Below are 13752 nucleotides of genomic sequence, written 5' to 3'. Positions count from 1 at the left end.
TCAATTTTATTCTAAATTTGATTTTTATATATTGATTTTGTAACTTGCAACCTTACTGAACTTATTGGCCCTACAGTTTTTCAGTAAATTCCTTAAGATTTTCTATATACAAAATCATGCCATCTGCAAAAGAGATAGTTTTGTTTCTTTCTTAAAATTGGGATGCCTTTAATTTCCTTTTCAGGACTAACTGCCCTGGGTAAAACCTTTAGAATAATGTTGAATAGAAATGGTGAGAATGGACATCCTTGTTTTGCTCTTGATCTTACGGAGAAAGCTTTCAGTCTTTACTATTTAAGTGTGACATTAGCTGTAGAGTTTTCAAAGATGACACTTACCAGGTTGAGGAAGTTTCCTTCTGTTCTCAGTTGGTTGAGTGATCTTTCATGAACATGCAATGGATTTTTTCAAATGCTTTTACGATGTCTATAGAGGAGATTGTTTGAATTTGTTTTTTTTTTTTAATTCTACCAATACAGTGCATTACATTAATTGACTTTCATAAGTTGAATCAACCTTGCATCTCACTTGGTCAAGGTATATAATTCCTTTCACAGGCTTGTGGATTTCATTTGTCAGTACGTTGTTGAAGATTTTTGAATCTTTATGCATAAGGACTTGGGTTTCTGTAGTTTTCTCTTCTTGTGATACGTTATTTAGTTTTGGAATCAGGGTAATACTTGCTTCACAAATGAGTTTGGAAGTGTTCCTTCCTCTCCTAATTTTTGGAAGAGATTATAAAGGACTGGTGTAGACTTAACATCAATAAGAAGACTTGTCTTTAAACATTTGGAAACATTCACCAGTGGCGCCATTTGGCATAGTTTTTTCTTAGTGGAAATTTTTTTGATTACTAATTTAATACCTCTACTTCTTATAGGTCTATTTAGGCTTTCTATGTCTTCTTGAGTCAGTTGAGTACTTTGTGACTTTCTGTGAATTTGTCCATTACATCTAGATTATCTAATTTGTTGGAATAGGGCTTTTCATAATATTCCCTTATAATTTTTTTAATTTGTGTAATGTAGTAGTGATTGTCCCCTCCCTTTTCCTGCCTATTATCTCTTTTGAAATAATACATGATTTTGTAGCTTATTTTTTTTTCCTTCAGTTTTTACAGGGCTAGCAATTGTGTACTGCCTTCTATATCTCAACCAGAAGCAGAAAACCAAATACTTAATTATTTTAAAGATTCCAAATTTAATTGGGTTATTTATCATCTAAGGCTACCAGAGCTAAAAATCCTAAATTACTTATCTTCTGTATTAGATAGGGCTTTCTAGGGAAACAGAACCAACAAGATATGAATAATTATCATAAGCAAACTCATAAAATTAGAATCTACAATATAGGTTACCAGTGGATAGAATGGAGGTTGAGAATTGAGAGCTGATGCTTAATTTGTGCAGAATTTCCACTTAGGTTGATTGTAAATGTTTGGAAATGGATAGTAGTGATGGTAGCACATTATTGTATGTGTAATTAACAGCACTGAATTATGTTTGTGAATGTCACTGAAAGGCGAAATTATGGTTCGTGTATGTTACTAGCAGGAAACTAGTAGTTTTGAAGACAAAACAGGGACTGTATAACACAGTGAACCCTGTTATGGATGATGGACTGTGGTTAATAGTACAAATGTAATAACATTCTTTCATGAATTATAACAAATGTATGACACTATTATAAGGTATTAATAATAGGGTGGTATATTTGGAAAAATACACCTAATATAAACTATGGACTGTAGTTAACAGTGAAATTATGATATTCTTTCATCAATTGTAACAAAGGCACCACGCTAATGCAAAGTGTCAGTAATAGGGGGGTAAATAGGAATTTTGTATGTAAATAGAAATAAATTCATAGAGACTGACTTATATTAGTGGTTACGTAGGGCTAGAGAAGGATAGAAGGACTGGCAGATGACCGCTAAGAGGTATGGGATTTTTCTTTTTGGAGTAATGAAAATGTTCTAAAATTGACTGTGGTGATGAATGCAGAACTCTGTGATTATACTGAAAGCCATGGATTGTATATGTTGAATGGACTGTATGGTATGTGAATATATCTCAATAAAACTGCTTTAAAAAAATCAAGCAAGCAGGCAAACAAAATATATATAAAATGTAAATATTATGAGCTATTTTTCCTTCCTGTCTGTGATTTAATTCTGAAAGTCCAGCAGAAATATGATTAGCTGATGTCTATAAATGTCAATGGCTAATATTAGTTGCCCTCAACTAAGATATATCACACTAAAAAAGTGAACTTAAGAATCAAAAAAATTGTATAACAAATAAAATGGAGAAATAAGAAATTTATTTATTAAGGCTTTAGTGGAAATGAAGGAATCAGAAGACGGGAATGTTAGAAAAACCAAGATAGAAAGAAGGAACACAAAGAGTAAATTAAAAGAGAGAGGAAGTAAGAACATATCAAAAGGTAGCAGGATAGTGAAATTACTAAATTACATAGTGTGAGGGACTAAATGATGGAAATAGGAATTTCAAAAGTGACTCTGAATGGAATTTAGGAGATACAGATTCTGAAGTGCTCTACTATTAGTTAAATATGCAATTTTGGCAAAAGACATAAAATTTCAATGTAGCTATGTCATTAATTTTAAAATGGCATGTATTCTATAAACATAAAAGTTCTATTTTATGTGAAACATGATATGAAACAGTGAAGATCTAAAGAGATAATATAAATGTTTCCTATCCTTTACATTTTGGCATTATATGTCTATAATCTGTGAAAGAAATCAAACAATTGAGATAGTCAAAGAGGGGATAAAATGAGATACAGAAAGAAGAAATAAAGTAATAGTATTACATTCCTTAAATTTTTTTTCAGATGTAAATCCTAACATACTGTTTTAGTTTCCTAGGCTGCTTCAGCAAATAAAAGCAAATGGGTTGGCTTAAATAATTGGAATTTATTAGTTTACAGTTTTGAGGCTTAGAAAACGTCCAAATGAAGGCATCATTAAACCAATGCTTTCTCCCAATGACTGGCTGCTGGCGATCCTTGGTTCCTCTGTCTCATGTCAATTTCAGCTTCTTGCTTCTATGCCCTCTCTCTCTTTGTCTGAATTTCATTCTCTTATAAAGCACTCCAGTCAAAGGATCAAGACCCATCCTGAATGAGGTGGGTCACACGTTAACTAAAGTAGCCTCATCAAAAGGTGCTACTTACAATAGGTTTATATGCACACAAATGGGTTAAATTTAAGTACACATTTTTTTCTGGGGTACATACAGCTTCAAAACACCACATATACTTTTTACAAAGATGATATTAAGTTTATGAATGGAAGGAGTCCAGTATTTCCCTGGATGAATCCTAAATTGTAGACAAACACATTGTGTTCTTGCATTTTTATTACCATTCAAAAGGCATCCTCTACTTCTGGTGCTCTACTCTTTTATTCTTTATTTCTTATATTTTCTCTGAGAAACCTATTCTTATTGCTTTGTTAAAAATATTCTGTTCTTCCTTTAACTTTTGAAAAATATGAAGTTACAAAGGTATTAAAAATGAGGTCCATGATTTCAAGAAACAATTTATCAGGAGAATACAAAAATGAATCAATGCAAAACAAAAACAAACAAAAAAAGGGCTAAAACAGTATTTTCAAATTTTGTTCTGTATAATTCTAGCCTTTTGAGAAGTCAGCATTAAAATATATCCATCTTTAAGTAAATTTTGAAAAGTTGACCCTCTCTAGCTTCCTTTTAGGAATTCACAGTGCACGTTAATCTTTTAAGTGTTCTGAGAAGCCAATCAGTAACACAGTGTTTTTAAATCTGGATAACCAAGTATTTGCCAAACTTATGTGAGCACCTATTAATATTCCATGAAACTTGCATTCTGTGGAACATACTTTGGGGGACATGGAATGAAAGACCACAAAATGAGAGAAATTAACTTTGACTAGAGAAGGAATAAAATTCCCAGAGAAAATAACATTTTGAGAGACTGAAAAGTATGAGAGAATGCAAACAGCCACTCAAATTAAAGCCTTTAAATCCTCTATGGAGAAAAATGGTTTTGGTGACTAAGAATACTAATCCACTTAGTAATAAAAAAAAAAGTCAAATTACTAAAGAGCTAGCTAAAAAGACTCAGGCATGCTGAGCATTTTTTTCCACTGTGTTTTCAGAAATTCAGATATAATTTGCATACCGTAAAATTCACTCTTTTGGAGCATATGATTCAGCAGTTTTTAGTATATTCAAAAAGTTAAGCAAACATCATCACTATCTAATTCCAGAAAATTTCCATCACTCCCAAAGAAACCCTGTTGTCATTAGAGTCACTTTCTGTCATGGTTAGGTACATGTGTCAACTTGGCCAGGTAATGGTGCCCAGGTGCCTGGTCAAGCAAGCAATGGCCTAACCATTACTATAAGGACATTTGTGGCTGGTTTGTAAACCAGAATGCTGGTTTATTAAATCATCAGTCAACTGACTGCACCTGTGACTGATTACATCAACAAAGGTCATGTCTTCCACAAAGAGAGAATTCAATCAGCTGGATTTAATCCAATCAGTTGAAGACTTTTAAGGGGGAAGAGAGAGAACCTTCACTTCTTCAGCTAGTCAGTGTTTTCCTGAGGAGTTCTTCGAACACCTTCATGGGAGTTGTCAGTTCACTGCCTGCCCTATGGAATTTGGCCTTGTGCATCCTGCCCTATGGAATTTGGACTCTGGCATCCCCACAGTTGCGTGAGACACTTTTATAAAATCTTATATTTACAGATATCTCTTGTTGGTTCTGTTTCCCTAGAGAACGCTAACTAATACACTTCCCTTTCCTCCCTTCCACCAATTCCTGGCAACCACTTATCTACTTTCTGTCTCTATAGATTTGCCTATTCTGGACATTTCAGAAACAGTGGAACCTTAGTACTCGTCTTTAATTGGTTCCAGGAGGTGCGAAGAGTACCAAACAAATTTTTCCCATAAGGAATAATGAAAATAAATTTAACGTGTTCCCAAACCAAAGACAATGCACATTTTAAGGCAATATGTAAAAAGATACGGTTGTATATCATTACTTTACATGAGAAACAAACCTAAAAATTAATAATTAGATTAAATAAAATTAAAAACTGCACTTTACCTGTACTGAGAAGAGTCCGTGGCCTAATGGGATGGTGGGAGGAAAGTGGTGAGGAGGAAAGGTTACATGGACTGTTGCTTGGAAGGAGAGTTCCCCTCCAACAGAACATCAGGCACTTGCACTTCAGGTGTTCTTTCTCTTTTCTGTCTTTTTTCAACTTGCACCACAGGCTCTGACACACTCTTTGTCACCTTCACTAAAAGTTCACCAATGAGGACTGCATCTGTCTTCTTTTCAGAATTCCTTGAAAATGTGAAATTGTTTGGTCATTCAATAAATTCACATTTCTGCTTGTCAGAGCTTTGTCTGGATGGTACACCTCCACAAAGTTTTGAACTTCTGCCAATTTTGCACACACTTCTTTTATCAAGGAACTGGGGTCATCCTCCCTTAACTCCTGCTCACCTGAAGAAATCTCTTCAGCCACTCTTATTGCTGCTCCTTCTGTAGTTCCTTACAGCTCCTCAGTGCTGAGCTCTTCATGATGGTCCTCCACTAACTGCTCAACATCAGCAGCATCAACCTCCAGACCCATGGATTGGTTCAAATATACAATATCCTGCACAACTGTACCCTCTGTACCTGCAGGCTTAGGGTCAGCCTCAAACTCTTCAAAGTCTCTCTGAGTCACAGCTTCTGGCCACAAATTCTTCCATGCGGAACTCATTGTCCTATAAGATACTTCATTTCAGGCCTTATCAATAAGGTTAAGGCAGTGCAGGATATTGAAATGCTCCTTCCAGAATTCTGTGAGGGTCAACTGGGTGTCAAGTACCTCTGGAAAAGCTTCTTGTGTACAACTTTTTGAAGACTGAAATGACCTGCTGGTCCATGGGCTGGATGAGAGAAGTAGTGTTGGGTGGCAGGAACCTTATAGTGATGAAGCTGAACTCCTCCAGTAAGTCGTCCTCCAAGCCTGGAGGATGGGCAGGCACATTGCCCAAAAGTAGGAGAGCTTTCAGAGGCAAATCTTTCTCCAGCAAATATTTTTTCACTGAGGGACCAAACACTTCATTTATCTACTTGGTGAAAAATTGCCACATGCCCCAATCTTTGCTGTTTGCCCTCCACATCACATGGAATTTGCTTTTTAGGACATTATGCTTCTTGAAAACTCATGGGTTTTCACTATGACAGACTAGTAGAGGCTTGAAGTTTAAGTCTCCACTAGCATTCACACATAACAATAGAGTGAGCCTGTCCTTCATTGGTTTGTGGCCTGGTAATGCCTTCTCTTTTGTGATGTAGGTTCTAGTCAGCATTTTCTTTCCAAAAAAGTCCAGTCTCACCACAGTTAAAAACTTTGTGGGGAATAAAACCCTCGGCGTCTATGTAGTCTTGAAATTCACTGACGAATTCCATCAGCAGCCTTTTTATTAGCAATCGCTGCCTCGCCATGCCTCACGACACTATGGATGCTGGCCCTCTTTTAAAAATTATCAAACAAACCGTGGCTGGCCTTAAAAACTTCAACACTTTCATCACTCGTTTTTCAAAAGAGTGGCATGCAGCACTTTCGCTTTTTCACATATCATGGCTTCGGATACACTGTTGCCCACTAACTGCTTCTCATTTACCCAAATTAATAACAGCTTTTCAACTTCCTTAAGTGTTTGGGAACAATGCTTTGTTACTGCTTCAATCCCTTTTGCAATATCAGCCTTTTTTATTGCTTCTTTATCCTTAATGATGGTGTAGACCGTTTTTCTAGGCTTACCGTATTCCCTAGCAAGACCAGTAAGGCAAATACAGCTCTCATATTTGCCTATTATTTTTTTTGTTTGCTCAATGGTGGTACGAAATAATTTTCTTTTCTGCTCAGCGCTATCACTGCTCATTTTCTTAGGACCCACGATGAAAAAAAAAAGCGCAAAAATACACATAATGACCACAGAAGCTAAGATAAGACTGCAAGGGGATATGCACAGGGCAGGAGCTACCACGTGACTAACACATGACCCTTTGTTTTGGCTGGAAAGGGTAGCCAGTCACCAGGCAACCAAAATCAACAAGTTCTAGCTTGCGCGATGAGTAACAAACAAACGATGAGTAACAGGAAAAAATTTTCGCATCAAAATGCATCGAGTACCAAATTCGACGAGTTTCAAAGCAGTCAAGTACCTAGGTAGCACTGTAATTGGAATCATGTAATGTGTGATCTTTTGTGTCTTGTTCATTGAGATTTTATGGTTAATATAATCACAGTAATAATAAAAGCAGCCTAGGATGTACAGTCTTTTGCTTTGTGCAAATATTTTTGTTCTGAGTCACTCCCATTCTGATTACATCATTCCAATATGGTTTCTACTTCTGCCATTCCTCCTTTCATGTTTATAATACTGCATTAAATAAAATCTTGAAATATTTTTGATGAATAGTATGTGAATATCTTTTGTCCATTTATTACTGAGAAATGTCTTTGGAATGTGAGCTTTCAAGGGAAAACTATTAGGTTGAGTGTGACACTTAGGATACAGAACTTATGATGTTTGACATATTATCACATATTGCCAAACCTGGGTTATAAGGGTACCCCAAAATTAGTATATATGCCTGGAATTTAGATTCAACATTGATATCAGAGAATAATACAATAATAAATACTGTGGCACTTCCTATGTATACAGAATTAACTCATTTAATTTTAACAATAATGCTATGAAGTAGGCACTATTACTATTCATATTTTACGTGGCAATTGAGGCACAAAGAGGTTGAATAATTTACCAAAGGTTACTAAGCCATTAATGGCAGAGCCAGCCCGTGAACCCATGAAGCCTGATGCCAGAGTCCACTTGTGGAACCACTAGGCTCTACCATTACTCTATGCCTCAGCTTCCTCTGGTCAGTCAGATATGCTCCAAGTCACTTCAGAAGTGATTTTCTGTATTTCTACCTAGGCCTAAGAATGTTCTTAGGTCATGATCCTCCCTTTAAATGTAAGTAAACAGGGGCCTGGAACAATTAAATAAATAGAGGCCCAGAACAATTAAATAAATTGCAAAGTTGGGAAGAAGAGTCATAGGGTCACAGAGGATTGGACTAGGAGCTGAGGTTGCAGAGAAGAAAAACAAAAAGTGAACAAAAACAATACAATCAAAACAGTGCCTGTCCTCAGGGGACTCATAGTCAAATAAGAAAACAGACAAATAATTTCAATGGGAAGAGGAGGCACAAAATATCATGAGAACACACTGGACATACAGGTAACTGCTTTTTGAAGGATGAGAAAGAAATACAGGCAAGAGTATGGATTTGAGGAGTGATACAATCTGCTTTTGATTTTCAGAAAGTTACTACTAGTATCAGAAGAAATGGGCTGGAAGAAGGCACATACAGAGGTAGGGGGATTCCAGAAATATTTACTGAATCTGTGTGAGCCAGGTATTATCAGAAACTATTGTCAAAATCTGGGAGAGAGATATTAAGACCATGGACTACCTTCGAGTAAACAAGAAGTGACAAATTTGGGATATATTATAGATGTAACAATAGATCTTGAACCCAGAACCTCAGGTTTTGGCTCTATGGGCTGGGGAGTAGATCATCCTCCCTGAATGGATGGAACCCCATGTTGTTTGTTTATTTATTTATGGTTTTTGGAGGCAGTGGCAGTGACAGGAAGATAAAGAAGTTCCTGGAAAGCTGCCCAGCAGGCAATAAATATGGGGTTGGAAGTCAGGAGAGAATACTAAGGGAGGTATGCAAGACCACACAGGAGTCATCAAAATACAGATGGGGGCTGAAGCCAGGAGAGTAGATGGACTCAATTTGGAAGAGAGTTAAGCAAAAATGAATAAAAGGAAAACACTGAAGGACACAAATATTAACAGGTTCATTTGGGAGAAAGATCATTAAAGAAGACTGTAAAGAAGCTGCAAGAGAGAGAGAAGGGAATCCTAAAGGAATGCTCCCAAAAACCACAAAATGAGTTCCAAGCAGATAAAGATACAATTCTTGTAAATGCCAGAAGGTGAAAAGGGAGGGGTGTGTGTGTGTGTGTGTGTGTGTGTGTGTGTTAAACGGAAGTATCTCAGTAGTTCACTTTATTGATGGTGAGAGGACCATTTAATATAGAACAGATTTCTTCCATCAAAAGTAAAGTAAGACCTTCTTTGAGGACCACTTACTTCTGAAGTAGAAGAGAAAAAAATAAAAATATCTGAAAGAATTTCCAAATGTTAGAAAATAAAAGTATTTTCACCCAGAATTTATGTTCTACTGTAATCCTGCACTTGGATTCTAAGAGCATCAAAGGACATGACTTGCAATCTTGGCTCTATTGTTACTTGACTAGAAACAACTATTCTTTTGGCTCCTCAGATTCCTAATTTATAAAATAAAGAAGTTGGACTAGAGAATTTCTAAGGCCTCCTTCAAGGATATCAAGTCTCTGATATCCTAAGAGTTGACATAAACTGGCTAAATAAAAAACTTATTTAAGAGATGCATACTATAAAGTACCAAAAAATTAATAATATAAGACAGAGAAAATGATGTACAATTCAAAAGAAAAAAAAAATGGCCTCAAGCAGCAAAGCAATTTGAGAAAAGAAAATTCCTGGATCTATTAAAAGTAAAAATGGTTGCAACCTTCTAGGTGGTAAATGCATCACAATAATCAGAATCTTTCCAGCAGTAACATCTATTAGAGAACAATAGGAATTTACTTTTTAAAAGAGTGAGACTGAAACATTTGAAAAACAGACCAGCAGGAAAAATAATGCACTTATTCATCTGTATTTCTGCGACTTTTCTCACTTGGTATTATTTGCAACTGTACTTTTATGTCTGGCAGCAGTGCCAACGTCAGTACAAATCATGTATTATTTTATCATGTTGACTACATATGTTCACCAGTTTAGTCATCCATATATGCTTAGCATGGTTTGCCAATACTCAGTGACAAATTCCAGAGCATGGAATTTTCACAGAAAGTGTTTACTATGAAATTTCTCCTTAGAAGTTCGCTTTTCTTTATAGCTTTGATCCATGTGACATCCACAGTCCTACATTTCAAATAATGGCTTACACTTAAATTAAGAAAATGCATCACTTTTGATAGAACCTGGCTATAGTAGCATGTGGTGGTTCTAGACAGGAACTCATTTTTTCATGTGATTAAGGATTTGGTCAAATTTAAAGGTTGCTAAAATTTTCCAAACTGCACTTCTTCAATTTATGGTGACTTGGTACTTATATTCTGTTACTCATCAACACTTCATAGAAATATACTTGATTTGTCTGAATGAATTTAAAAACCCACAATTGAAAAAAGTCATAAAAACCTGCTTTTAAATATCAAAAGGTCCCAAATGACCTACAAGCCACACTAGGAAAGTTTTATTGATCAGTGTACTTCTTTGGAGGATGAAATCGTGGCAAGACAACATAAGAAAATAAACTTACTGGTAAATATCTTTCCTGAGGACAGATCTGCCAAGGGGGTTGTCAGCCTGGGGAGCCATGGCAACAGAGCCAATCTTCAAAACCATGGTGTCTTCCTTTGCTGTCTGATTAACTGTAACAAAAGAAAGATTCATGATGTATACTATGGATCTGTATATACTTCAAGCATATAAGAATTCAAGAGGGAGAATTCTTTGAGGGAATGAGGCAGAGATATGTTAACATAAGTCCAATAAATGAAGAAAAGTAAAAGGGAAAAATTATATTTAGAAAAGAAGATATTGCAATCTTTTCTTAATTCTCTATTTCCTTTATATTCCACTAAGTGGTTTTCTATTAAAATACAAAAATAAAATGGCAATAAAAAACAAACAACCCCATACCCAACATTAAAACATGTGATATTAAATATATATATGTAGCATCAAGACCATATGGTTATCTAATTTCACAATCTCAGACTACTGCATTTTTTTCTTCCACAAGCCATTTTCAACCCTAGATATTGGACACTCCATTGTTGTCTGAAGATAAAGGCTATCACAAAGTCAGTAACAAACTCTCAAAGCCATTTAAAGTTAAGTGATTAATAACAATTAAATAGACACATATAACATACACACACACACACACAGTATATCACATTTTAAGCTGTAAAGTGTTGGAAAATCCAAAAGAAATGTGATACTTGCAATGTCGAAGAAGAAAAAGGCCAATTAATTCTTTAATACAACATATTTTAACTTGTTATTCTAGGCAGTTTTAAATTTTAATAACATCTACTGTGAAACTGCTTAAGAAATAGTAATCTTATACCTGTGTAAAAGTTCTACTTCCTAATGAAGTCTAAAACAAAGGTAAAAAATCTAACAATAAAAGACAAAAAGACAGCAATACTTACTACTTTCTTTGTACTAAATAAGACAAAATTTAACCTTCTGTTTTCATCTTATAAAGTTTGATACTTTTTCTATAACTTAGTGGCTAATTCAAAGTCTTTTCTAAGGACTATTTGGAACGGATAGAAGCTCTTGAGGGCTCTTATATAACTTAAGAACAGATGATTTTACTGTAGTAGCTGCTTAAAAATTGTTAACAATATACATCTTTCTTAGTTAAAAGAAAACATAAATTAAAATTCATAATTTCTCTCAAGGAACTATCATCTGCTACAAATAGAACAGTAAAGGACTGGGTTGCAAGATTTAAGGAACATCTGAACAGAACATGCCTATAAAGGCATACAACCCATATTTCCCAAACTGTGGTGCCCAAAGAATGCAAAAGTTAGATTATTATTTCCAGCTGCCTCAGCAGTACAACTGGTATGGTCTGACTTAGATTAGTCTGAAAAAGAAAGAATTAAGAAAATCAAAAAGCAAGAAGAAAGATATTCAGCAAGAGAGAGAAGGAGCCAGAATATGATGCCTATCTAGAGTAGGGGAAGGCAAAATAGGGCAAGACGACACTAGCTCTCGTGATAAATATTAGCATGTGGATGCCATGGAAAAGACAATACTTTTGAAATGTCCAAAGCAAAGAAGATCAAATAAAAACTACTTCCCATGCAGCTGCACTATTTTCAAATGACTAGAGATCCAGCCTGATAATAGGTCCTTAGACTATGAACATTGTTTACACATCACAGATCTTGCATTTTATACCAAGCTTATGCTTATCAAATAGTTCCATGTGGGTAAAGCCTCTGATTAAGCAACAGGCATCAATTAAATAAATAAATAGCAAGCCTGGAGAACAGACTATACCACAAAAGTGCAATTAGTGTACTTGCTAACTGTTCTTCCAGGCTATAGATACTACCCACTATATGAAAGTCTGAAATGTAATAGAAACACTGCAGTAAATCAGGTACATATGGAAGAAAAATGACATACTTGGTGTTACATACAAAGTCAGGTCCAAGAACAGAATTCTGTTTCTGTTAGAGCCAGAAGTGTTCTCACTATAGTGATGGTATAATAATAATAAAAATAATATAATAATAATAATAATAAATACAGGCACTTAACATAAATCACTCACAATCTGGATTAAAATAAATAAGTACTTTTATTATAGAAAAGATTTAATTATCAAAAGGTACTTTGAGATAAATTTTTAAAATAATAAAAATCTGCATTTATACAAGAAAGCGCTCTGAGTTGTGTTTTTCACTTACTTTATAGTTCGAGAGAAACAAGCTTCCCTTTTTTGGTTTATTTCACCTGCATTTAATAGTTGGACCATATGAGGAAATGTTCCTGCTATAAGCATTTTCAACATGAAAATGAATGCCTTCCTTCTTTGCTTTAACTGTATTTTAAAAAAAAATTGAACCTCATGAGGAACTATTCATTCTAGAAGATTCATACTAGATCCAAAAACCAGTCCTCTATTCCAAAATAAAAAGCTTAAGCTGGAAGTCAAACACCTGTAGATTCAGAATCCTGATAATCTTTGCACATAGTGCAAACAATATTCAGGTTGAGAACCAGACTTTTAATATCACTTCTCCAAAATACTAAAATGTCAAATCTAATATATTTTCCTTCTGATTATTAACTGCATTTTAAACATAAAGTATTAAAAAGTTTTCATTTAATGTGAAATGAAATATAGGTTTGAAAAATTTAATCTTTTTTGGGGGCAAGAGAGTGTGTATGTGTATGTGCAAATGCATATATGTTCATGTGTACATGGAAAATGAAGAGGCTATAAACAACTCTGAACTCATGAGCTTGCATCCGTAACCAAAAGTTTGAATAAAGAGCATAATTTTCATGTTATTATCAGATAACATAAAACTCTGTCATTTATAACCAAGTTTTCTTAAAACTCAACATGAAATGAAAATGTTTTGAAGATTTCAAGTTTCCTTTAAGATTTCAATATAAATTCAATATAGAAAAACATGTGAAGTCTCAAGAGTATTCAACTTGCCACTGTGTAATGTTATACTTTTATAAAGCCATAACCGTAGTGACAGCTCCAGTGAAAACTATCAACAAAAGGTTTTAATTAGTTTTTGCCAGGTTTGCTGTTGAAGACAGAAAGAAGATTCAATAAATGTGAAACCTAAAGTCCTTTATATATATTAATGAGAAGTACAGTTGCATTTAGTTTAAGATTAATCTCTGATCTACATGCACAAATTTCTTATTAATATTTTTATAATAAAGTTTCTGCTGAGAAGCATGATGGCAACAGTTATA

The 13752-nt window shown here is 34.7% G+C and overlaps 1 protein-coding gene across 7 annotated transcripts in view; it reads right to left on the bottom strand.

Annotated features, from left to right (window-relative positions):
- The window catches only part of VPS13B (vacuolar protein sorting 13 homolog B), a 1017676-nt gene that overhangs the window by 414796 nt on the left and 589128 nt on the right, over window positions 1–13752 (bottom strand). For all 7 annotated transcript variants that reach the window (XM_037803400.1, XM_037803396.1, XM_037803398.1 and 4 more), the window contains one exon: window positions 10541–10652. In XM_037803400.1, the coding sequence (XP_037659328.1) occupies window positions 10541–10652 (112 nt within the window). The remainder of the gene's footprint in view (window positions 1–10540; window positions 10653–13752) is intronic.

Source organism: Choloepus didactylus, chromosome 14 (assembly GCF_015220235.1).
Source record: "Choloepus didactylus isolate mChoDid1 chromosome 14, mChoDid1.pri, whole genome shotgun sequence".
Taxonomy (NCBI): Eukaryota; Metazoa; Chordata; class Mammalia; order Pilosa; family Megalonychidae; genus Choloepus; species Choloepus didactylus.
Note: the sequence above shows the minus strand (reverse complement) of the source record. Positions and strands in the feature narration are given on the sequence as shown.